The following is a 26,895-nucleotide window of genomic DNA, read 5'->3' as shown; positions in this document are numbered from 1 at the left end:
GGGCGTTGTAAAGGGAGGGACCTTCATTTCCATGTTGCATTAGCTGCTTGAGGATGCACGCAAGGTATGTGGTCGGTTCCAGCTACCTGTTTTTTATGTGAAATGCAGCGTCGGACGCCGTCGTTGCGCGTCGCTCGCTGGCTGCTAGTCAGGGTTCAATGAGCAGGAACGCCGCGTTTGAAGAAAGCGAGTCTGCGGCTGAGCGGAAGAATTACCATCCTTACCATCACCGCCAGGTTGCTATTGTCTTGTAAACAAAGTGGCTAGCTAGCACCGTTAGCACCAGCGGTGTGGTCACCTGGAGGACTGGACCTTGCTCGCTGGGGCCGCGTTCAGCCGGAGGTAGCCGAGGCGGTTTTACCGTTAGCGCAGCTGGATACGTGTGTGTGTTTGTTATCGCTGCACCGTGAAGGAGAGGCTGGCCGGTGGACGGAGGAGTTCCCATTGAGCGAGCTCTGCTACTAACTGAGAGTTTAGCTAACGTGTCCTCACATCGAGCTCTTCCTCCGGTGGTTAGCCATTTACCTGTTACATAACATTTGCAGGCTACCCGTGGATGAAGTGCACTTTCCTAATTTCTGCTCTTTATTGTGTGCGCGGCGTTGGTTTCGTTTCCACTTAATCCTGCAGCTAGCTTCGTTTATCTCGGTGCTGCCATGATGGTATGCACGTTTACTTGAACTGGATTCCCCCCAAACCGATACAGCTAATAATAGACGGGCTGCTGTGATTACATTATATAACAAAACACATGTTTACGGTGCTAACGTTAACTAGGAGCAGATGTGCCTCTCCCCCATGGGCCGAGTGATGCGTTTTCCACCCTTCTGGTTTGCCATTGTCAGCTGATTGACCTGACATGCTTATTATAGGATGCTTTCATCGCCCTCCACTTAAGCTGATGGGGCTTCGCGATCGGTTATTGGGCTTTTGCACTCTGGTGAATGAGGAGGCACCCTGGGAGCTCGCTAATCCGCTTTGCTTCTCTCCCCTGCAGGACAAGGAAGAAGTGGAAGAGCACAGTGTGAGAGCTGATCTTCCCCAAGTTGTGTCTGCTGGCTTGGACACACTGAGTCTGTGTGTGTGGATGTTTGTATGGATGCACTGACATACATGCTGATATAGGATCCTGGCCTGATGGAAAAGAGAGACAGGAAGCCGGGATATTTTGCCAGGTAAGGGCCTCTGTATTTGTGTTTTACTTGTGTTACCATTTTAGTCATTTGCAAATATTTGTCCTTTATTCTGTCCAGCATAACTGTTTATTTGTTATGATATTTTGCCCTCATTCTTTTTTTTTCATGTTTTGTTTGTGCTTTTGACCAGTTGTCCAGATTAAGCTCGTAGGGCTGCAAAAAACAATACTTTAATTATCGATAAATCCATCTAATGTTTTCTGTATTAATCCATTGGTTGTTTGATGTAGAAAATGGTGAAAAATGTCTGAGTGACATCCTCTGATATCCTGTTTTGTCCCAGCGATATTCTGTGTTTTTCAAGAAAACAAACCAGAAAATACAAAAATTTAAAAAGCTGGATCCAGAGAACTTTTATTTTTAGATCCATTTGAATTTTCTTTTAAAATCTGATTGATTGTTGCAGCTCTAAAAGCCAGTCCATAAAATTCACATAGCCGATAATATTCAAAGCGTTTGTCTAAGAGGAATTTGCAGTCTGCACAACGTATGACACCATCGGGCTCTAGAAACCACAACACCTAAATGTTTAATGGTTTGTAAAAACAATGCAAGCATTTATGCAGAACATGCATCAGAGAAGGAGCTGAACAGCCTCTTGGATATACTGGCAAAGCTGATTTGTTAGCTGCACAGGAATGCTGTCATCGTATTCACAGTTTTTGCTCAGTGTCCGGGTTCTCCCCAAATGTGTTCCTGTCACCTTTTAAAATCAGTCAGCTAAAACTATCATCACTATGATTGCTATGAAATTCAATGAATTAAAAGCACCGACTGGTCAGTTTTAACAGGTGTCCCTCAGCCCTGGGATCCCATGCTGGTGTGTAAAATTTTTATTTAAACAAGTCTTTTGCAGGTCATCGCTTGTTAGAAGTGACAGTGTGCTGTACAACTTCTCCATTGTGCCTCGTGATAATTTGTGCTTTGACCCTCTGATGATAAGGTGCATTCACTAATTATATATCCCCAGCCTTTTGACTCACATCTTGGCACTGTTAAGTTACCTGTCTCTGAGCTGCACCCACCTTATATAATCCAAACCATGCGTCAGAGTCCCCCCAGGCATTGGTCCACTGGGACCATGTTAACTTCAAAATTGGAGTTTGGCGTCATTGGGAAACATGATATCGGGATAACGTGTGGAAAGAGGCTTATCACGGTGTATAGACTGCCCAGAAATTGGCAGGTTATCAACAAATGGCAGCGCTCGGTCTGTGACGTCTTAGCAGGTGAGGTGTGTCATCGGACTGCATGAAGGACTGATTAAAGTGGATGAACAAGATTTAATGGTGTGCTCCTGTGTGCTGCGGCTGGAATGTGTCTAAAAAGCCTCAAGCCACTCTTCAGATTGTAGTTTTTCTTCAGCTTGATTTATCCTGTCCTTGCCTGACCTGTGATGCACAAATCACAGGGTGGAAAACATAGTCTGTTGTTTCACTCCTAAAAATAGGTAAATTGCTGCTTATGCCAAAATGCAGGCCTCTAGGTAAAACATGTACCAAATATTTGGTAAGCAAACGATGTCTCGGATAAGCCGCAGAGTGTCCTGTTAGCATCAGGATGAAGTGTGGTTCTTGTGATGTAACATGAATGTAATGCAGAGCACTTATTCTGTCTCATTATGTCTCGGGTTACTTGTTCTTACTGCACTCACATCCTGGTGCAAACCTGCCATTTATCATGTGTGGGTTTTTTTAGTAGTTTTGATCCGTTTATGTAGCAAATATTATATTATGGAGACAAATGACCTTGTACTGGCTTCACAACCCAATCAGCCTCTAATTATTAGGTAGGCAGTGCATTAAATCCTAATAGGATGCAGGCTTTGACTTGAGTTAGAGGTTGTGTTCCTCCAGAGGCACCGTGCAGATCTGTGCTGGTGAGCAGCAAAATACAGTCGGGTCCAAAAGCACTTGTACAGCTACAGTTTTTGTAGCTTTGCGTCTGCACACATTTGATTTGTGGCGGTGTGTTGAGTTTCAGCTTTAACTCAAGGGGTTTATATTACACTAAACGTTATAGGATTGCATTTTTTACTGTGGTTCCTCCATTTTTTCAGGCTCAAAAATAATTGCTCAAGCTAACGTAGTTGTAAATATGAGGATTCTTTTTAATACCCGGATGCAAATCCTTTGCAGTCAGTGGCAGCCTGAGGTCTGGAAGCCATGGATATCACCATATGCCAAGTTTCCTCCCTTGAGATGCTTTAGCAGGGCTTCACTGCAGCTGCCTTCAGTTGCTGTTTGTTTGTGGGTCTCTCTGCACTCAGTTTCATCTTCAGTAAGTGAAAAGTCAGGTGACTGGCTCGACCTTTTAATAGCACTCCATTTCTTTGCCTTGAGAAGCGCTTGGGTTGCCTTTGCGGTATATTTTGGGCCATTATCCATCTGTATTGTGAAGGAAAATCCTGTCAGTTTTGCAGCCTTAACGTGAATCGAAAGTAAATCTCTACGCTCCAGAATTCACCCTGTTATATCACTGCTATCAATAAACATCAGCTCCTTTGGCAGTCATGCATGTCCGCGCCATAACACTTATCTTCAGTGTTTCACAGATGATGTGGTCTGCTTTGCGTCAGGAGCCCTTCCTGTCTCTCTCCTTTTCTTCTCATTATCCTCGTACAAGTTAATCTGGGTTTCATTTGTCTGAAGAGAATATTGTTCCAGGTCTTGGCAGTTGATTTCTAGCAAACCCTAATATGGCCTTTCTGTTTATTGACTGTTACAGTGGTTTACATGTTGAGGTAAACCCTCAGCGTTTACGTGCTTGAGGGCATCTCTTAATTGTAGACTTTGGCAGCGATACGCACACCTCCTTGAGAGGGTTGTTGACTCGGCGAGATGTTGCGCAGTTGTTTTTCTTCACCGAGGAAAGAATGCTGCGATCGTCCACTTCAGTTTTCTTCTGTGGTCTTCCTGTTGGTGTTGTTGAACTCACCAGTGCATTCCTCCTTTTTAGGAACACGGCAAGTTGTTGGTTTGCTATCTCCTAGAGGTTCTGATACCTCTCTGATAGGTCGGTTTGTTTTTTAGCCTAATGATGGCCTCCTTCGTTAGGAACAAAACGTCTATGGAGCTACCAAATGCAACATAGGAGTCAATTTCAAATCTTGTGTCACCTTAATTTGTCACAAATTAGTGAGAATACAGGTCTGCTTGATTGCTTTAGTTGTTGGTTATGTACAAAAGCAATACTTAGAAAGTCATATCATTGTCCTAATACTTATGGACCCGACTGCCCAGTGACCATATTGGGCTTGTTTGGACAGAGAGTGCACATGTCAGGAACAGAAATGAACAGCTTCTGCCATAACGAGGATCCCCCCTGCTGCTCGCTCTTAGTGCCGCCTCGTTTCCTCGCTAGAAGAGCAAAGGTCATTGTGAGGCACGCACACACAGTGCCAGGAAAAAATGTTAACCTGCCATGAACTGTTTTTTGTGTTCACACTCCTCAGTAGGGCGAGGAAAGTTTCCACGTGATAACAAGTGTCAAAAAACGGATTTGAGTTGAGCAGAAATATTAAATGTAATCAATGTGACAGGTTGTAAATTAAAGGAATGAATGATGTGTCTTAGTAAAGTGTGGAATGCCAACGTGCCACCACATGCTGGCCGAACAAGTCTCTGGAGCTTTACTGGAGGAATGAAACAGCCGTCTTCTCAAATGATTTTCCTTCATTTGATGATGGAGATGGACAGCGCTGTCTTAACACGCCTGTCAAACTGACTTGAAATCTGGTGGCTGCGAAGGCCGCAGCACCTTTTCATCCTAATCAAACCATTCGGTGACCCCTGGTGCTCTATGGATGAGGCCATTGTCATCCTCAAAGAGGCCACCACCATCATAAAGTTGATCACTCAAAACAACTCTGTATTGATCTGCAGTGGCCCTTTCCTCTCAGGCAGGGGTGGGGCAATCCTGGTCCTCGAGGGGCACAATCCTGCATGTTTCTCTCTTCCAACACACCTGATTCCAATGATCAGCTCATCATCAAGCTCTGCAGAAGCCTGATAACGAGCTTGATCATTTGAATCAGGTGTGTTGGAAGAGGGAAACATCTAAAACATGCAGGACTGTGGCCCTCGAGGACCAGGATTGCCCCACCCATGCTCTAAGGAGACAAGTGGACCAAACTACGACTGCAAAATGCCCCAAACGGCGTAACGGAGCCACTGAAACCCCTCCCTGTAGCAGTCACGCATTCAGTCCTGAAGTGTTTACTGAGCTGTTTACACCTCCCCTCACTCGCTTGTCTAAAAAAACTGGTGCAGGATGACTCAGCTGACCATCTGAGTTTGGCTTTTGCACCGCTGAAATCTTAAATGTGCATTCATCTTTATAATGAGAGGTTTATGCACTGCTGCCTGCTCTTACAGCCCTCGTTGTGTAATTGTTGACCAGCTTTTCTTGCTGACGGTCCGATCCTGCATTGACATTTTTGGTCAAAAGAAGAAGAGTCGCTCTTCTGCTTTACCTTACCCACCACTCTAATGCGCGAGCCTCGTCGACCGCCATGTCTTTCTAAATGCAGATGTTCCTGTAGAAACACCAGCTACCCGAGGAGTGTTTGTGACTGAACCTCCTGCCATCTACACCCCAACAATCAACCCTCTCTCACTGTCCCTCAGATATATTCCTCTTGTCAGCTTGAAGCAAAATCAGAAACAACTCGAGCTGTTCAAGCATTCAAGCCACAGAGCATGAATGATCACGCATTGTGTGAAAGCACCTGCATCCGTCGTGTCTCTCCACTCATTTACCCAGATTTATCTCTTGATTTTTCTCCTGCTTTTATGACTGAATATATTTCTGGACATCCATTATCTATACACCGGTTTATCCTCTGTGGGGTCGCTGGGGGGGAGCTGGAGCCTGTCACAGCCGACTCAGGGCGAAGGCACCGTGCACAGGTCGCCGGTCTGTTCCTAGACATCACAGAATATATTAACCAGAGATCGTATAAAGATCTGACAAAATGCAGACCGTTTAAGTTACAAACAAGGTCACTGACAATTGAAAAAAAAACACTTAAAATAAACGCAAAGTACATCAGGTACAGATAACTGAAGGAACATGGCAGCAGCTGTAAGTTTCCCCAGAGCAGACTGCACACAAACACCAGCGACTGAAGCAAACAAGAGGCTCATGTTAACTCCGAGGAAGGACTCCACCGCTGAGGCTCTCAACCTGAAGTAATTGTTGTTGTGGTGAACTAACGAGTTTAAGCCTGCGGCCATTGTTTCCTCGCTTTTCAGTTTGGCTTTTTATTCAAATGATTTATTGCCAATATTAATGGCTTTTATTCACAATTGTATTTATGTTTTAAAATGCTGTCTTCCATCACTTTTATTATCTTTTATCTGAGTAGTCAAGTTCTGTTTTAACAGTTTGTTTTTATTGTGTTGTTAAGCTCTTATTTCTTTTGGTCATATTGTCACTTTAAGCCCTTTTATTTCTCTTGGTGCATTTGTCTGTTTACGTGGACGTTTCTTTCCCACCAAAACACAAGTAAACATTCTCGAGGAATGGCCTAAAAACATGCAGTTGTAGAGTTCTTCAGTCTGAGTCTAGACATGAGTCCACTGGGGAATTTGTGGCACAACTTGAATAAGTCTGTTCGCTTACATTCGTCTAGCAGCTGCATGAAGCTTGACAAGTTTTGCAAATAAAAACTGGCCAGATACAGATAAACCCATAGAGAATGACGGATTACTGCTGCCAGAGGAGTCTGTTGTCTTTAGGGGTGTTAAGATCAGTTATTTTATTATATATGCTCATAAAACACTGTTAAATGTGAGCATTGTGATAAACACTGCTCTGTAATCATCCTGGTGTTTCTAATAAGTGTCTCCTAGGTATGTTGTTTCATTAGCTGTTGTTAGCACTGTGAAAGCACGATCAAGCCAAGCCAAGAGAAGCAGCTTTATTTTATTTGTAATCTGGTCTTCTATCTGGGAATAGCTGTTTACAAGCTGAGGGTTATGAGGGAGAGCAGAAGGGTTAAACAGTAGATGATGAGATGAAGGGGCGACGGCGGCGATCGGGAGATCTCAGAAATGCCCCTGAGTGAAACAGATGGTGCTGTTGAGAATGCAGATTCTTGAGTTCACTACCAGATGTCTGCTGCATCTTTTAAAGCAGGAGAGTGAGCTGAGACTATGGGAGAGGCCTGAGCTCTGTCTGTCTGCAGGCTTATCGACCCGATCTTTCCTCTCCATTAACGCACTCGAACACTTAGGACGCCCCATTTGCGTTGTCCTTTCACTCTGCCCTTGCACGGGGCCGTACTCGCTCCATCCCTCAAAGCATTCGATAAATCCGTTTGCTCTTTTCTTAACATGCTCACATCCTCTGTTGAGGTTTCCGCAGGACTCAGAGAGCGCGCATTATCCTGAAGTGCACCACTAACCTGTGGTTCCACTGCAATGCACTGCAGTGTGTCCCCCTTAAACGAACCCCAGCAGGGTCTGGAGGCGGCATTGCATCACTCCTTTACCTATCAATGATTAAACAGCGAGAAAGGGCAGTCTGAGGAGACAATGCAGCTGACGCAGCACAGTAAGGAGAGAGCAAATTTGATGCTCATTTTAAGAAACAAAGGCAGCACCCTGTACAGAGACACAATAAAATAAGTATGTGCTGTCTGGTGATGACAGATTGTTGTAGTTTCACATAAAATGGTGACGATATTGTGACTGACGGAAAAAGTTCGAGGAACCCTTCCTATGTGGAATGATGTTTTTGTTGTCATCCAGCCCCCCACGTGTCAGAAATGGACATTCTGAGGGGTTTATGTTCCACTAAACGCTTCATTACACCGTATTTTAAATGGTTTAACTGCGTGTGTGTGCAAATAAAGTGATAAACTTTATTTCTATAGCGCTTTTCAAAGCAGAGTTACAAGGTACAAAGATGAAACATTTTTTAAAAACGACGCACTGTCAGAAAGAGCTGCCATCAGATCAGTCATAGTCGCGGCGCTCGAACACCCTACCCTTTTTCCTACTTAAAGCGAGGATATGAACGACTTGTTTCTCTCTGGTCCTGTCAGGCTGAAAAGGCGGAGACAGCTCAAGCAGAGCCCATCGGAGAAGAATGAGCAGAACCCGGCGATCATCTCCTGTCCAGACGTCCCGAATGACAGCGATCCAAACAAGACGACAGACCTGCAGAGAGTAACGGCAAAGGCACCTGCAGGTTTACGTAAGACACTCGCACGTTTGCTGCTTTATAGAGAAATCGTTGTAGGTGTTAGAAAGTACTCTAGAGTTCCTGATTAGTTTCAGATATATTTAAATACTGAGTTATTTAATGCATCAACACTTCTCTTTGGGGTGCTTCTGGTGCAGGCTGTGCTTGTTTAGTGGCACAGAAAACACTATGAGTCTTCATCCAGCTGATCCTTTTCATGTGCAAACTTTCACCCCCACAGTGACGTTCTTGCATCACAAAGTTAATGTCAAAGACTGTGAACCAGATTTATTGGGATGTAAAACAAATGGTAAATCATTAACGGGACAAATAGCTCTTACATCTAGTTTTGGAGGTTCATTCATGAGCTAAAGCCCCGAGAGACAGATAAATATATTCCAGTAAATGCAAATAGAATTAACTTTTGAGCAAATTAAAAGCAGCTTTGCCGCCTAATCAGAACGAAATCTTACACTGGAAGGAGTGAAATCATACCGCTGCTATTCCAGCAGCTTATTTAATCGAATGTGGGTTTTGTGTTGCCTCGGTAACGTCATGTTTGTATAAAAAACAGCTGAAATTATAATTTACTCGGTATCAGTGTCAGAATTCTTCTTCTTCCCTGTCACTGAATGTGATTTTTCTCCAGCAACTGAGCAAAGTTCTCGTGTGCTGGGAATCCTCTGTGTTGACACAACCTCAGCAGTTTCAAACAGGAAGTTGCATAACCTTTGTCCTGTACCGTCTAACAGTTGATGGTGACACTGAAGGCACTGTATTCACAAAGATTTCCTGCTCTTAAGTCATCGTGTAAATACTGTAAAGCCCTTCGTAGCTGCCGAAGCATTACGTACGAGTGCATCTCCAACCGTTAGAATAGTGTGAAAAAGTTCGTTTTTTCATAACTTAATAATAAATTGAAATATTTTAATCCTTTTTTGTTTAATTTTTGATGAAATCCAGTATCTTTTAGATCTTTTTCAATCAATATGACCCTTTAAATGTGAAATCAAGCCTTTTAAGTAGCAGAAAATGGCTAAAATGGTTGAGTAGCTTAAATTCAGCTAGATTGCAGGTTGTACTATTGGCTATACCCGCTTTACTTGCATTAAGACTGACCAACATCATTGCACTCTAGCTGTATTTGTAAAGCATATCTGTAGCTTCGTATTTGCAATGAACCTAATCTAACCTACAAAACAAGTCACTGTTACAAGTGTTCTATTGATGTACGGCTTTAATCAGCACAAATCCTGCATCCCGTCGCCAAACACAGCGTTATTGACAGTGATAATAGACTCCTGTCACAAGTGCAGTGGGTCAGCCAGCTGTGTAAACTCTGCCGCCATGGGATGCAAACAATAGTGTTCTTTCTTCAACACCTACTATGATGTTATGCAGGTAAAACAACACATTTTTATCAGCTGAAAGACTACATCCTACACGCCGTATTATCACTCACAGCCTGGCACAAACTCAATAAATACGGTACAGTAGTTCAGAAAAGTGACAGCGCTCTTGTCTTTGATGCTCGGTCCAGTAAAGAGCAGACACAGCTGGAGTCTGGATGTCTGATGCTTAGTCATCCCCAGTGTTTCCACGGAGGGGGCAGCAGCATAATGAGGCAGTCGGGGAGTGGCGCACTAATAGCTTCTGTGTTCCTGGCAAGAAGAAAATGCTGACTGTGGGCCTGGTCTACTACAAGGGTCAGATTGTGTGTATTTACAATAAGTGTTTCAGCATGTGCAGCGTTTTAAGGCTGGATAATGACAGGGGACACACAAGTGGTACTGAATCACAAGGCGAGTAAACACGGGACATGTAGACGGTCGGGGAATGTCTTTGTGCTGCCCTCAGTGGATGGTGTTTTCATTTCTTAGTTTATGAGAAGGACAGAATTAAACCTTTCATTTATCCCTGATAAGAATTGGCTTTGTTGGGTTTTTTTTTCCCCTTGAAGTAATGGCTGTTATTTTGCAGGTGTCCTCAGTCTGAAATCCTTTCTTCTGTTACTTTCACAGACGATGGCTGTAAAAGCAACAATCAGCCAAAGATGGAGAAGAAGAGGCCACCGGGGACGTCGGAGTTCACCGTGAGTAACGCAACACTGATGGCGCCTGTAGGGAGCAACTTGCAGGTGGATGACTAAGGTGAATTAATGTGGAGGGAAATGAGGACTAGAGTCTCAAAAAAAAAACATTAGTATGCGGCTAAATAACATTTAGTTAGTTTTTGTTACGAGTTTTTTCTACCGGCCTCAAAAAACAATCACAAACGGGGGAGTAGCCAAGCTGCTGGAAGATGGATCCTTACAGTAGCTTTGACACTGAATATGTCGAAATTGTGTTGTATGGAAGACTATAGCTTCGTGGTAAGTGAGTTAGTGTGTACAAACATGATGTAGAAACTAGATTTTAAAACATTTTTATATCCATATGTGCACTATAATAACATTTAGAGGATCAGCTGCTGTCAGTCATATCTGGCCTGTCTAACTTAAATTGAAGCTATGTTTCATGGCGCCACATGAGGAGAGACGGAGAGGTGGGACAGAGCTGACTAGTTCAGAAATTTGCAAACAAATGTCTTACATTGATTCAAGATTCAAGGCCTTTATTGGTCACAAATGCAGTTATACATCATATAATGCGCAGTGAAATGCTTTGTGTACCTGTTCCACACCGAAACAATAATAAAAGATGAATAAGAATAAAAAATAAAACACACAGTTTGCACAGTTTGTGTTTTCACTGAGCTGAATCTCGGTACCAGAAGCTGCAGCTGATGGTGGAACTGCGGTTGCGTGCACCGCAGGAACCAAACCAGCCATCAGTCTCCCCTGGTGTAGACATCCCATCCATAACTTTATCTCATCTCCGTGAACTCTTGGAATCCTGCCGTCTAAAATGAGCACCGCAGAAGACCACATTTTTCATTGTGACGTCTCTTCACCTGCACAAAACCCTCTGAGCGCTAACTCCAGCTAGTTAGGAAACTGTCTATAGTTGGGAAATGGGTAAGGTCATCACCTGACTATGCTAAGCACTGTGAGATGACGTGTTGTGAATTTGCGCTAAATAAATAAAATAAAATTGAAGTATGTGGACTTGAGCGTTTTCAGGCTGAACCAACAAAATAACTCACTGTGATGGAAATTTACGAAACGCCAGGAACAAGTCACAGCTGTTGAGACTCACTCCCACCGACTGTTGCACAGTGCACTGAGGCAGAGGTGACTCCTGTCTGTGATGAAACACATCTTAAGAGCGTTGCTCAAAAAAAACGCCTTGTATGTCTCATAAAATGTACTAATATCTCCATTGTCAGACAGTTGTTTACAGAAAATATCAAGTGTAGATTCAACCTGCAAATCTCGTAGATTAATCGTAGCAGCTGGACCTGCTTGAGTTCCTTGATGACGTTCCACCTCTCATCCCAGAGGCTTCATCAGTTCTGACTGACGAGTTGGGAGCGCTAATGACTCGCATAACGAGGGGGAGAATAGAATAGAAGAATAGAAAAATACTTTATTTATCCCAGTCTGGGAAATTACTGAAAGGAATTGGAGGAGCAACAAACCTCCAATTGTATCCGAAACTCAGGTGTTAATGGCTCCTTTAGGATATCAGTATCTGGAACTTCCATCTAGTCAGTCAGACCTGATGAAGCCTCTTGGATGAGAGGTGGAACGTCTTCAAGGAACTCAAGCAAGTCCAGCTGCTACGATTAAAGTACCACGACCTGGATGACTGAGAACCTTCACAGACATTCAACCTGCAAGTTACTCTTTAAAACATATACTGAGGTGTTACTAACAGAAAACTTGTAGAATGCTTCGTGTACCGCTTCCACCTGTGTGCTTTTGAAATGACGCGTTTCTCAGAGGAGCTGATGTCTCGTTACAGGTCGGACCTGATGATTCCCTCAACAGCATCGCGCTCAAGTTCAACATCACCCCAAACAAACTGGTTCAGCTGAACAAGCTGTTCTCTCGCAGCGTCTACACCGGTCAGGTGAGGACACTGATAGCACCACAGAATGCTGCTTCACTCTCTGCTGTTATTGATTAGCTGACTTTTGGCCGTCCGTTGTTATTACAGAAGCTTTTTGTCCCTGATATGAGCCAATCAGAAGCCGAGCTAAAGTCTCCGAGCTCCTCTGAGCCCTCCTTCACTAATGGCTTGTCTGACAAGTCAGCACATGTAAGTAAAAAGAGATTTGTTGTGTCGCTGAAAGCATTTGGAGCCTCGTAGTTGAGTTTATAGTCGCCATTTCGATACTGATATTTTAAAAAGGCTGCAAAGATTATATGAAGACAAAAACAGATAACTCCATTTTTGTAGATTTTCAGAAAACTTATTGTGTTGTTTACTTGAGATAACATCAGTCAAACTGAAGCTGAGTGGATTTGACTCAGTAGAAATGACAACAATAGAGATAACTAAGTTTGATTGATGTTGTCTCAGGTAGATGGTGGAGCAGTTGGTTTTCTGAAGGTTTGTGAAGATGGAGGTCTCTGTTTTTGCAAATGAACTTTTCATTTGACGGATGTCCTGGTGGTCTTGTCCTTAAGACACATGCTGTATTGCACCAACAGTTTTTTGTTTATGTTGGTTTGAATCCTATAATCTTAAATATATCCCACCTCTGCTCCTATTGTTGGTTTTATTTTGGGGTGCTTGCCTGAATTATACTTCTTGAAGTATGTGAAACCACCATGTAAAGGTGTTGGAAAATGTTTCCACCAGTGATCTGAATGTAAAGGGAGTGCAAAGAGTCATTTAATCAAAGAGTCATTTAATCTACAAGCAATACGCTAACAAATGAAAGAGTAATTGTCTCACTCCCATGGTGTTTAGGAAGTGGATGACGATGTTTTGCTCTGGTGGCCTAAAGTCTCTGAACCCGTCTTTAAAACAAGCATTCAGGTGTCTGATTTGTCCTTTTCCGTGTCTGTCAGGATGTCATTCCAAACTGCAGGTCAGCCAAGTCCATCCGGCGTGAGTGCTCACCAAACTCCGAGGACGAGAGCCCGGCAACGGTTAAATTCATTAAGATGAGCTGCAAATACTTCACCGATGGCATGGTAGGAAACAGAGATGCACCTGCAGGGGCGTCTGATCAGGGTGGCTGGACGGAGAAAATTTTGGGATGCCACTAAAAACCAAAAGCTATAACTGAATATCAGGAATTCTGTTGTGCTGTTGTAGTTTAGAAGTAGGTTGGAAAATATGTTGGCGTGAGCGTTAAAAGATCTCAAGATGATACACCTTGATTTCTTATATTTTACAGGTAATGTTACTAATTTTCTGATGTGTATAGATTAACACAAGTGCAGTTAACATTTTAGTTATTGGAGTGAGCGCTGGTCAAAATACGCTGTGGTGGATTTTAAGATGGAAACTTGGTTTATTTGTGATTCCAACACTGATAATTCTGTCTATGTTTAGTGATAATATATCAAACTGGAGCCACTTACGGGACAATAAAATGTGTTTTCATTGTTGCTCGGCTACTCGTGGCTGTATTTTGGTAAATATTTAAATGACTTCTCCCTCCGTAAACACAATAATTTGTCACAAATATCCTCCTTTAAAACTTGAGAATCTCACAAAAGGTTCTAACAAATAAATTCCTGATATGACAGTAAAATATTTTGGCTTTACTGAACTGATCAGACCTTTACAACAAAACAAAATCCAGCTGTGATGAAGCTTAATGAAGTTCCAGCTGTGTTGTGATGTGAAAATGGGTCAGCTGGCTTTTTTCATCTTAGAAAGAACTTGGTATTTTAATAATAATATTAATAATAAACTTTATTTATATAGCACTTTTCAAAACAAATGTTACAAAGTGCTTTCCAACAAAAATAAATTAAAATGTAAAATTAAGCACGCAGCATAATTGAGAAAAATAGAAAGCGCACAAACAGAGCAAGAAGCTATAAAACATAAAACTTAGATAAAATCAAGAACTGAAAATGCTTCGTCCCCTTTTGTTTTCAGCCGGGCCTCTGGGACGGTTAAAAACCTTTTCTAAAAAGGTAAAATATCCCAAATATGTATAACTTTATCTCTATGCATATTTATATTTTATGCGATTAGGACTTCTAGCAGGGGCTGCAAGGTGGCTCGGTGGTTAGCATCGTCGCCTCGCAGCTAGAAGGTTCGCGTCCCGGTGAGGACACCCAGGATCTTTCTCCATGTTCTCTCCGGGTTCTATGGCTTTCTCCGACAGTCCAGAAACATGTTGAGGTTAATTGGTGGTTCTAAATTGTCTGTAGGTGTGAATGTGAGTGTGCTTGGTTGTCTGTCTCTAAGTGTAGCCCTGTGATAGACTGGTTACCTGTCCAGGTGAACCTGCCTTCACCCTGGGATAGACTCCAGCCGGCCATGACCCTAGTGAGGATTAAGGTGTATAGATAATGGATGGATGGAAGTTCTGTCCATCAGGTGCCACTCGTATTTTATGTCTTCAGTCCTCCATAGAGTCCCATAATCCCCCCTGTGTGTTGTTGCGCCGTTGCAGGGCGTGGTTGGAGGCGTGCTGATCGTGACGCCCAACAACATCATGTTCGACCCGCACAAGTCGGACCCCCTGGTGATCGAGCACGGCTGCGAGGAGTACGGCCTCATCTGCCCCATGGAGGAGGTCGTCTCCGTCGCACTGTACGACGACGTGTCGCGAATGAAGCTCAAAGACGCTCTCCCATCGTAAGAGCTCCTAACCGCCACATTTCCCACTGTTCTAACCGTTCTTCAAGACCTCAAGTCTTATTCCTCCTTTCTTGTTCCTCATTTGCAGTTTCCATTTTACTTCCGAAAAAAAAGAAAATTTCTTACAACCGCTTGAACTTTTGACATCCGTTTCTTACCACATTCACTGGTTTGTCGTTTCCGTGGAACGCCGTTGTTTGTGCTGAGTCAGGAAAAATCCTCTTAAATGAGTTTTTTCTTTTATTTAAGCTTTTTGTTCATTTTTGTGTTTGTTTTATTTGAGGTTAAGTTGCTGTTTCACGTGACATTTGTTGTTTTGTTCTTCAGTTGTGTCTCATTTTAATTTCTGTTGGACATTTTCTTTTTTTTTTTCTGTTCTGTTCTTTTTTTCCCATCCTCCTTTGCGGTATGTGTGATGCCCCCCCACCCCGTGCCCTCACAGAGACCTACCCCAGGATCTGTGTCCTGTCTACAGGCCCGGCGAGTGGGAGCAGCTGCCGTCCGAGCGGGAGTTAAACCCCTTCAGCCGCTATGAAGCTCTGGATCCCAAACGACCGATAGTTTTGGATGACATTGAATCAACCCTCTCTGAAACTGGTAAGACAGACGCTGAGGATTGTCTTCCGTAAGTAGCAGCAGTGTTTCTGGATCACAGATGTCGCTGGTTTCAAGTGATGCGATTACTGCGGTACGACGGCTTTGATGCTGCCGTGGCAGCGAAAGAGGAAGAAATAGTTCAAATAATGTATCTCAGAGGAGCAGCCAGACCTGTGCAGTGTAGTTACACATTCCAGCCGTAAGGTCATAATGAATGTTTCAACCCGTTTATATATAAAAAAACAACAACACACTGACATGGCTGTTTAGTTGAGTCGGTTAGGAGGCGTTCTTAGCAATGCCTGGGTTGTGAGTTGGCCTCCTACTCCGTTTATCAGTAGTTCCTCCCCTTTTTTTACCTTAAATTCTTCATTTTGCAAAGATCATTTGTAAAATACAGAAAGAAAACATTCACACAACTGTTTGCTAAAAATGGGATTTTAAATCATACTAAATTTGGTTTGTGAAAACAGAAGCGGCGTCAAGTTCACGTCTACGTAGAAGTCTCCTTGGACAGACTAATTTTTTTTAACTTCAGGAATGAGATGTGAATGAATCTAACGAGGCAAACGATGATGCTCAGCACGTCGACCAGCTTAGCACATACTGAGTGTGATATAACGAACCTCAACAGTTTATGAACCAACGACTGTTTCTAGAAAGAGATATTTTTAGACATGATGTTTTAATTCTCTAAATGTCATTTTGTTCAGCTGAAAAACTAAATTTAACTCCGTTGTGTTGGTGAAATTTCAGTTGTCTCAAAATAAATCTGTCCACTTTGGGCTAGAAGTCAGATTATTCTTGATGCTTCCTATTTGCACGCTTTTTGGAGCTCACCTTTTCGCAATTTGGATGAAGCAACATTTTAAAAGAATACGAGGTGCATCAGAAAAGTTCCAGGACTGGTGTCACAAAAGATATGTTCCAAACCCAAACTACCAGTGTTCCCCTTCCAAGTAATCCCCCTGGAGTCTAACACACTTCTCCAGCCTTCTCTTCACACCGCCATGCACTCCTGGAAGGATTCTTCAGGATCCTCTCAGCTCCGTCGTCTCAGCCATCTTGATGTCGTCCACGTCTGCTAAACGGGTCCCCTTGATGACCCCCTTCAGCTTGGGGAAGAGGAAACAATCCCACAGAGCCAGGTGGGGTGAGTAGGGAGGTTGCTCCAGCACAGAGATGTTCTTCTCAGCCAGGAGCTGTGGGATGTTCAGGGCGTTGTGAGCAGGTTGTCATGGTGAAGCAGCCTCCACTGGTCCTGACACAACTCTGCCTCTTCTGAACGAAGCAAACGCTGCAGGATCTCTTTGTGCCGGTTGATCGTCTGGAGGGGAAAACTGGTAGTTTGGGTTTGAGATATATCTTTTGTGACACCAGTCCTGGAACTTTTCTGACACACCTCGTATGAAGAAGGCTTTCATTCACCACAAACATACCAAGGACACCTCATATCTTGACTAAAGTTTTCAGCGAAGTTCTTACACATTAGGTTGCTTCTGCAGTCGTTTCCCTTACCGTGCAGTCACTGAGCAGAACTATGAACAGCGCCCCCAACCCACATTGCAGTGTGATGGTGTGTTGTCATAAAAACCTTTCAGCAGGTCTCCTGCACTCTGCTGCCACCCAGCAGCCACAGTTAGAAGAGCGTCAGCTGAAACCAGTCGCATCTGTGTGGGTGTATTCCAAATGGCAGTATTCTGATAAAGTTGTATTTATGCTGCATGAAGCAGCTTCTATTCTGTGAGGGCAGCTACTTATAGAGAAAAAGAACAAGTGTGTGATTTGGAATGCAGCCCTAGTCTTTAAATTTTAGTTTACTATCCACAACCAGCAGAAACAGCCAACCAGTTAGTGAAGGAAAGTGGCTTGACAATTCTCAAATTCAATCCTATGACCACATATTTAGCTTAATGTCTCTATTATTGATTAATTGTCAGTCATTTATTAGTATGTGGATATAATTACCAGTATTGATTTACTGACAGTTACTTATAACGTAGTAAAATTGTGATTTTTCCCTATTTCCTGACATTTTAATAACAAATCGACAATATAATCGAATACAGATCCTATAATATGATGTGTTGAGCTTAAATGAAATCTCTTCCTCACCCCAGTGAGTACGGAGGGCGATCCTACTGAGAAATCTCCCTCAGATGAAGGATTTACCGACCTGGAGCCGACTGTCAACAGCAGCACGGAGGAGGCAGAGGGGTCGTCCTCCAAAACACCCAGCGCCCCCAACAGGGACCAACGTGAACTCCTCGGACCGAGCTGTCCGGGCCGGGGAGACTTTCAGGACAAGTTAATGCTCAGCCAATCCGAAGGGAAGCTGGACGATGAAGAGGACGAAGGCGTAGCTCAGAACAGCTCCATCGAGGACGGAGAGTCGATACAGTCCTCCTCAGAGACTGAAAAACAGGGTAACTTGCATGATAAGCCTAAAAGCCAAGAGGCAACCGAGACCAAAGATATCAAATCTAAAGGAACCGACGAGCTGCTAAATAGTGTAGAAGATGAACTAATCGGTGCGCCAGAGGACCAAAACAGGGAGTCGAGCCTGAAGGAGGCTTCAGAGGTTCGTGGGAGGTGTAGTCCGAAGAGACAAAGCCCAGACACACCAGCAGAGGGGGAAGAACTCAGCGAGGAGGAGAGGCAGAAGAAAAACTACGAGGCAGAGATGAAGTCCTGGCTGCTGGAGAGGATGCAGACTCCAATAGAAGGTACACGTTCTGAACTAAACACTGAATTCAAGAGGAGATGCTCACAATCACTGGTGCTGCACATGAACTTTAAAATGAATCTGTTAATCGCTTCTTAAAGGGTATGATGTTCAATATCAGACTTTCGCAACTTCCAGGCAGCACTGATGAGGCTAAGACAACACTGTACTATAAACTAATCTTTGCTTAAATTCATTCTGTGCAGACATGCTGTTCTCATCAGAGGAGAAGAGCAAAAACCCTCCCATGTTCCTCTGCTTCAAGGTGGGAAAGCCCATGAGGAAGTCCTTTGCCACCGGCATGACCTCGAGTCCCGCCCACTCGTTTGGGAGCCGAGGGAAGCAGCCAGAGTATTGGTTTGCTGTGCCGCAGGAAAGGTAATTCATATACACACATAATGTTAGATATGACTTCGTTTGTGTGTGTGGTTGCAGTTTAACCGTCTGAATCTGACGTTTTTAGGTTGTTTTTCACTGCAATATGAAGTCCTGCACCTGTACGGAAACAAAACATCCATGGCTAGAAGTAGAGAGGACTCAAAGTGCTCATTTGATGAAGTTAAAAGGCCAAAAATCCTAAATAAAAAGAAAAAAAACTGAAGTTAAGCATGTTTATTTCCGAAAAATGAAGGAAAAATGAACACTGGAATCGACATGTCCAACATTGTTCAAGTGGCCACAGGAGTTACCAGCATCGGGTAGAAAACTGTGACTCTACATAATATAAATCTATTTTTTTTAAATTTATAATTTGTTTCCATACAAATCAGCTTCATGTAAACATGGTTTGTAGCGCCGTCAAACAGTCCCTGAATTTTTGTCTTGTGGCTGGTTTTTTTTTTGACAGTTGAGTGACTAATGACTTCCCAGTTGCATAAAGTTCCATAAAATTTGTAGTTTTGTTTTATTTTTTACAGAATTTAGTGAGAGAAGACAATAATTTGGAATGGGAAATTTAGAATAAAGTGATTTTGATTAAATATCTTGGTTTAAGCTTAGGTTGGAGGGTTAAGAGTTTCATTGGAATGAGTAGTTCAAGGACCATCAAAAAGTTGAGAATCCAAAGGTTCTCTCTGTTTTTGGTCAGTGGTTTGTGCACACAGTTTATTTTTAAATGACATGTAGAAGAAAGGGATTTTGTTTAACTGAAAGTCACACATGACAAGTCAAGACGGTCGATAATCCGTTTTTTTCTGTTATTACAGGTTGTGGCTCTGATAGATGGTGTCATTGTGGTGATTTAAAAAAAAACAAACTGATAACATACTTTTTAAATCTGCCGGCAGGATTTGGGGTTCAGTGGGAGTGTAGGATGCAAACATTATATAAGCTGTGGGAGGAGAAGAAGTCCGTCAGTTTCCTGTTGGTTTGGTCCTAAAGTGAGACGTGAGTGTGAGTCAGCAGTGCACTAACACACCGTGTGTCCTCCAGGGTGAACGATCTCTACGCCTTCTTCGTCCAGTGGTCTCCGGACGTGTACGGGAAGGAGGCTCGGGAGCAGGGCTTCGTAGTGGTGGAGAAAGACGAGTTGGACATGATCGATAACTTCTTCAGCGACCCGGCGTCGTGCAGCTGGGAGGTGAGCTCAGCAGGGAACCCTGTAGTCCACACCCCGGCTCCCCTTGTTCTGTTTAGAATTAGAATTAGAATAAAACTTTATTGATCCCTTTGGTACAAAGCCTCAGGGAAGTTGCCAAATTGTTTGTACCTGAACGTAAACACTACAGTGGTGTGTTTCCTTACACGTCTAATGCAGCCATAAATAATACTTTGCTTATTAAGTTAGCACACTAGTACACAAGTTGTTTTTTTGGCCTTTTTGCCTTTATTAGATAGGACAGTTAGAAGAGAGACAGGAAAGTGGGGGAGGAGAATGGGTGGGGATGGGTTGCAGCAAAGGGCCATGAGCGGGATTCAAACCCATGGCCGCTGCATCGATGACTTTAGCTCCTGTACATGGTTGGCCAGCTCAACCAGGTGAGCTAAACAGCGACCCGTCCCTTGACATTTTTAAATAAACTTTTTTGTAAATAACTTTAGTCTCATTGTGCTTAGTTTAAACAGCTTTGAAATCCAGAACTCAAAGCTGGTCACGACAATTTTTAAATGTTTAAATCCATTTATATGTCGTCCCTTCACTGATTTAAGCAAAATATAGTCATCAGCACCATATCCTGTGCAAAAGGCTGCCATGCTTTATAAAAACTATTGATTTTTTTGTCTGATGTGTGTTAGTACAGGACGGTGTAATAGGAAAGAGATCCAGGTCAAGCTCCACATCTTTCCTATTTAAATATGTGCATTAACAGTGGCTGTTTTAAATCCTGGGAGATGATCTGGACGGGTTCTCTGCAGCTGTTTCCGTTGCAGTGCTTCAATTCTTTTAGAAACTGAAAGTCTCTTTGCATTATCGCTGATGACGTCTCAGGTTTCAGCGTCACGTTTTCCTCCCTGATCTCTCTCCTGAACCTTTTCCAGCTACGCAGTCTCTCCATGAAAACACTCCTTTAGGATGCTCTGAAAAGGACTGATGGACACCCAGAACACAACAGAACAGAACAGTCAGAACCATGAGAAACCAGTTAACAGTGATCAAGAGGGATATTTTCAGGATATGTTGATTTTTTGTTTTGTACAACTTGACTAAAGTACATTGTTGTCATCAAACCTTGATAGGAAATGCCCTTAGAAATCCAAAATTCAAATCAGAATTCAGTCTGCAAGGCTGAAGATCTGAATTCCCAATTATTTGGCTGAAGGGTGACATTTTCATTTGCCGCAACATCCTTCAAGCCCTGATTGTGTCGTCAAATGTGTTCTTCACAGCCAGTGGAGTCTGTGTGTCACTGGTTTCTCTTTTCATCGCCTATGTGCCTGTTGTGCTTCAGATCATCACCATTGATGAGGCGAAGCGTCGGCAGAGTTTCGGCAGCTGTGACGGAGACTTGTCTGTGGATGCGCTGCCCATGCTCAGCGACACGAGTGATCTGCTGCAGGACACGCACATCGAGAAGGTGACTACCAGATATGCTCACAGGCAGCAGGTTGCCAACAACACAAGTCAAAGCATCTACTGACAAGGACGTGGTTCAAATGTGAAAAACAGCGATTTCACATTCAGGTCAGTCCAGTGGTTCACAATGTGTTTGTTCTCCAGCTGGCCTGCCGCCTGCCTGCCCGTGTGCAGGGCTATCCCTGGAGACTGGCCTACAGCACAGTGAAACATGGGACCAGTCTGAAGACTCTGTACAGGAACCTGGCGGATGTGGACAGTCCTGTGCTGCTGGTCATCAAAGACATGGACAACCAGGTAGATACAGTCCGACTGGATGCACTAAATGTAAATGCACGTTGACTCCCAGGACGTATCGTCACATAGCATTCAGTATTATCAGTAGATGGTTACCACATTACGGCACTGTTGTGGTCTGTAAACAGCTCATAGTAACACTGGCAGAGTTGAGTTTATGAGCTCGGACATCCAGAGGGAGCTCGAAGTTGAGCCAGTTGAGGAGGTTTGGACATGTGATTTGGATGCCTCTAGAGAGGCTTCCTCTGGAGGTCGTCCAAACACGTCCACCCGGGAGGAGACCCCGGGGCAGACCCAGAATCCGCTGGAGGGATGGCCTGGGAACACCTCGGGATCCCTTGGGATGGATGGATGGATGGATGGATGGATGGAGGGATGGAGGGATGGAGGGATGGATGGATGGATGGATGGATGGATGGATGGAGGGATGGGGTTTTCATGTATAGATTTGCTCAACATTTAATCCCCAGAACCCAAAAAATATGTTGTCTTAAAAAAAAAAAAAAAAAAAAAGCCAAAATGACACCATTTGTCAGCACCAGAACCTAAACAAATACAAAGAAGAACTGGATTTCCAACTTTCCGACACTCCTTTAGCTAATCACGTGTGACTTCCGGTTAATCAAAACCACTTTATTCAACATGTGTCATTTAAGAATTTGCCAAAAATAAATTGTGTGCACGAACCAGATTCTGTAACTATCGATAAGTTCTCCACTCATCAGCAAAAACTAAGATTGTCTCTGCGGCAACCAAAAGTCAGAACCGCAGGCTGAACTGTTTACACTGAACATAGAGGAGACAAGTGCAGAAACTGATTCAAGTCATAAAACAGCCAGAGCCACAATTGTTCCCCCAGAATTGGAAACACATGTAGGGACTTAACAATGTTGTGCATGTTGTTGTTTTTTTGTGATGAATGATTTTTGACAATATAGCTCAGTTGTACCTCCCAGAAGACATTTTGAGTTTCTCCACATCTCGCCATGGTTGATCTGTTTCCATGCAGATGCAGGAATTTACATTAAAACTGAGCCCACAATGAAAAACAATGTGACCGGAGCAGAAAACACACAGGACCTGCTTGAGATTCACATGTGTGTAGTTATATGTGCATGTATTTCCTTTTCAGTAGTTAGAAGTGCACGGTTCTGGTGGAAGTCTCTTCACTCAGGGTCTGAATACTGCCTCAGTTTTAATTATTTATATGTTAAAATTACAAGCACCATAAATACTTGCAAAGGGGGACAGTTTCAAACCCTCCAAAGAAGCCTTCAGTTTTAACTGTGTTTACAAACCGTAGTTGTGACTTTGGCGACATCTTGTGGTAGAAACAAAAAATCCTCGGTAGTAAAACCGTCAGGATCATTTAAGAACATCTGTAATATTAAAGGTGATCGTGGAGGTTTAACTACCGTCTATTGTGATTACATGTTCACGGGAAGTAACGTCTTGAATCTGCCTCCTCTCACAGATATTCGGGGCGTTTTCAACTCATCCCTTCAGAGTGAGCGAGCACTGCTACGGCACCGGAGAGACGTTCCTCTACAGCTTCTGCCCTGAAATCAAGGTCTGTGCTGAGCACACTACAGAGCTGTTTAACTTTGTTCCTCAAATGCCAGCATCAGACATGACGTGTTGTGTGTTTTCAGGTGTACCGCTGGACAGGAGACAATTCCTACTTCGTGAAAGGCAATACTGATTCTCTACAGATGGGAGGAGGAGGGTACGTAGAGCTGCCAGCTGTGTTGGAAATCACATGTGTTGCTGTGGATTCTCTTAATGTGACAGCAGAGGAACACGTCGTGCCTGTACGCGATGCTCGGTCGTATTTTTTGTGGAAGTGACACCAGTTAGGTCAGACCGGGCAACGTTTCAGTATCACCGAAAGTCTGAGCATTACATTAACTGATGGACGAGCAGCAGCCTGTGAGTTGTGTGAAGAGATTTAATATTCAACCAAAAACATCAGAGACACTTCACACAGCTACGAATAATCAACACGACTTTCTCACTCAATTTGCTCTCCAGTTTAAAATCTATCAGGCTACAAAATGAAACGTGCATAACAATAAAAGTTTATGGCAATTAAGGCAGCTCCCCCAGACATGAACCTGAGCTGAAGTTGCAGCTGTTACAGACGGTTTCCTCTGAGTTGAATAAACACCTGCAGCATCAGACAGCGCCGTTACTCATGTGTGCGTTTCTATAGCGATAGCTCCGCATTTGCGCGAACGGAACAATTACAGCTCCGGTAACTTCATTAAATTTTTATCATCGTAAATCATCTCACAGATCAGTCCAGGCCAGGATGCAACAGCAGGAAGTAGGAGTGCATGTCCTCACGTCAGGCTGGTTAGCACACAGACAGACGGTGGAGGTTGTTGTCAGCATACTGTTTGCTTTTATTTATCGAATCACTGCAGCGTCAGACGTCAACAGAGAGGGTTGTGAGCGTTTACACATGAAGCAACAGCAATAATTAATTAATTGTATTTATTAATCATCCTCGACGCGATTAAAGGATCAATCAGGATCCAACAGCAGCTGGGAGCTTATCAGCTACAGGTACAGTCGTCCCCTCCCATTAAAGAAAAGGAAAAACTCACAACAGTCACTCAAATAACTAGAAACTGAAAAAAATTATAATAAATAAAAATTTGCTAAATTATAATTTAGTGAAATAAGACGTTGCTTTTGAACTGTGGTTGAAAAGAATAATTTAAAAAAACAAACAAAAGTGTCCCGGACAAATGAGAGCCCTTTGCTGATGAGCAGTGAAATCAGAACACCTGTCAACAGGTGCACAAGTCTGACTGAGAGCTACAGAAAACATCTGATTGGCTCAAAGGGTTGTTCAACTAAATATTAGTTCACAGGTCCCATCATGCTTTTTTTTTTTCTTTTATATATATTTCTGTTGAACCACAATTCAAAATCAACGTCATGATTTTCATTACATTTTTATTTATTATTACTTGTGTTAATTTCAGCTTATTCCAGTGACTGAAGCTGTTTAGTTCCTCCTTTAACACGAGGCTATGAACACACCTGAGGACGGCTGTACATGTGATGTTATGTCGCGGCTGAGTTCTGAACTTTCATGGTTTAAGAAATCAGAAGTAAACGTTCCTGTTAGTTGTTTGGACACTTTGATGAGCTGCTGTCGGTTCAGATTTGGTGAAGTGCGTTATTATGAATTACACATAATTTGGTGTATTGTTTGCTGTGATTGGCTGGTAGTGTGTGTGTGTGTGTGTGTGTACCTCAGCTGTCTCAGTGACGATATCTGAATGAAGGAACTTAAATGAAATAGGTCTGAATGACAGACTCCAACAGATCGATGACCTCAGCAGTGTTCCACTTTAGACATCAGATGGTTGGCTGATGAACAACCCTCGCTGCCTTTAACCGCCGCCCTCCTGTGTCTGCTCCCTCCCTCCTCTGCAGCGGTCAGCTGGGCCTGTGGCTGGACGCCGAGCTGTACCGAGGCACCACCACCAAATGTGCCACCTTCAACAACCAGCCGCTCTCCTCGCAGCAGGACTTCAGCATCCACAGTGTGGAGGTCTGGACCTTCGAGTAGCCTCGTCCGCTCCAGCTGCTTCCACGTTCACTGTCCAGTCCACTACCCAAACCTTAAACCACCTCCCCCAAGTCTATTACGCACCACTTGGAGGCTCGCCACCCACTAAAGACACTAAATGATCTGTGAGACGGAAGCAGCCCGTGGATTTTGTTCACCGTGTCGGCCGACGGAGCCGAGACGGCAGCAGGGCGGCCGGGAAGGTTATGACGACCATTAAAAGACGGAAGAAAATGTGTTTCCTCTCAGTTCATTGGCTGCCTTAGACATCCGACGACACGTCCAGCTTTCCCAGCATGCAGACTGCCTTACCACCACAAGCTTACGAGGACAGAAGAAGAAGCCAATCAGCAGACGGAGCTGTTGCTGTTATAGAAAGAAGAGCAGAAAACGACGTCTGTGTCCGAGAATCCCACGATGCTGTAGGTTTGTTTGTGCAAAAAATGAGGGTCGATGTAATTTGTATGTTTCGGGAATGTATAGAAATTTGGAATGATATCTTTTTTTACGTCACGATGAACTTGAAACTTGAAGGAAAGTGGAACTTGCCAGAGATGATTTTTAGAGTCTCCGCCATCAAATTAACTGTCAACGTGGGCAATTGTTTACAACGGAGGTGTTCACTCCCCCCCCGGAGCACTTCCCCCCAAAAAGCTGTCTCGTCCTGTTTCTGTGAGTTTTAGATGAAATGAATGAGTCCCATTGCATCTTCACGTCCGTTTTCCTTCCCCGTACAATCCAGAACCACACGGCAGAACCAGGAAACGTATGACCAAATATGCTCGTCTTAATTTCATATTTGTCCTAAACTCCTCATATTTTCTAAAGTATTTTAGATTTTTATTTTTGCATTTTATTTTTACAAAGAATGTTCAGTTGGTTTTTTTTATGATTGCTGTTCTGTTTTTTTTATGGAAATGTGCTAAATACTTCAGTTGACTCGTGTCAGTATTGAACCCACATCCCACCCCGACTCATTTTATCCTCCACTTCTTTTTATTAGTGGTCATCGTTGTTCAAGACGTTCAACATGATGTCACTTTGCACTACAGGATTAATCCAAGCTGTGTCGTGGCCCTTTGTAATTAAGCATTTCTTCGATGTAAAATCGTTACTGAATGTTGTTTAATCTTTATTACTGCGGGAGGGAAGCTGCCTGTTGAAGCGCAGGTCAACCTCTGTTTAAAAAAAAAAAAAAAAATGGATGGAAAAGGGATCATCTGTTTTTGCACTCTGATACGCCACTAACTAAACATTCAGATCTACTAACACGGAAGAGAAATGTTCATTGATATCCTTGCATACAGGCTTGTAGTGCATGAATGTGCGGCACTGCAAACGTCTGACACCACTGGGAATGATACCCGCCATACTCGTCACTAATGCCAGTTATCGCTTCATGTGAAAATGAGCTTTGTCGTCTCCAGCTGTTCTGTGTTGTAACTGTGAATGCTCCCCAAGTATTATTTCTTGTGAATCCAAAACTACTGTGTTCTGTGATGTCACTAAGAATCTATTTATTGTATTGTTATTGCATTTAAACCTAAATAAATGTTAAATATATACGTATAGAA

At 43.3% G+C, this 26,895-nt stretch overlaps 1 protein-coding gene across 4 annotated transcripts; it reads left to right on the top strand.

The window, feature by feature from the left end:
* On the top strand, positions 1 to 26,895 carry ncoa7b (nuclear receptor coactivator 7b). 4 transcript variants are annotated; one of them, XM_008292290.1, is made up of 17 exons: positions 1 to 64; positions 998 to 1,175; positions 8,248 to 8,399; positions 10,409 to 10,479; positions 12,293 to 12,400; positions 12,488 to 12,589; positions 13,348 to 13,473; positions 14,916 to 15,100; positions 15,546 to 15,700; positions 17,821 to 18,426; positions 18,632 to 18,803; positions 19,857 to 20,004; positions 21,314 to 21,439; positions 21,583 to 21,735; positions 23,210 to 23,305; positions 23,388 to 23,461; positions 25,186 to 26,895. In XM_008292290.1, the coding sequence occupies exons 2-17, from the start codon at positions 1,138 to 1,140 to the stop codon at positions 25,319 to 25,321; spliced, it is 2,448 nt and encodes an 815-aa protein (XP_008290512.1). In that variant the 5' UTR covers positions 1 to 64; positions 998 to 1,137; the 3' UTR covers positions 25,322 to 26,895. The 4 variants fall into 4 exon arrangements, with proteins under 4 accessions (XP_008290512.1, XP_008290513.1, XP_008290516.1 ...); XM_008292291.1 differs by lacking the exon at positions 1 to 64 and adding an exon at positions 170 to 236; XM_008292294.1 differs by lacking the exon at positions 1 to 64 and adding an exon at positions 295 to 342.

Source organism: Stegastes partitus, unplaced genomic scaffold (genome assembly GCF_000690725.1).
Source record: "Stegastes partitus isolate 25-593 unplaced genomic scaffold, Stegastes_partitus-1.0.2 Scaffold799, whole genome shotgun sequence".
In the NCBI taxonomy this organism is placed as follows: Eukaryota; Metazoa; Chordata; class Actinopteri; family Pomacentridae; genus Stegastes; species Stegastes partitus.
Note: the sequence above shows the minus strand (reverse complement) of the source record. Positions and strands in the feature narration are given on the sequence as shown.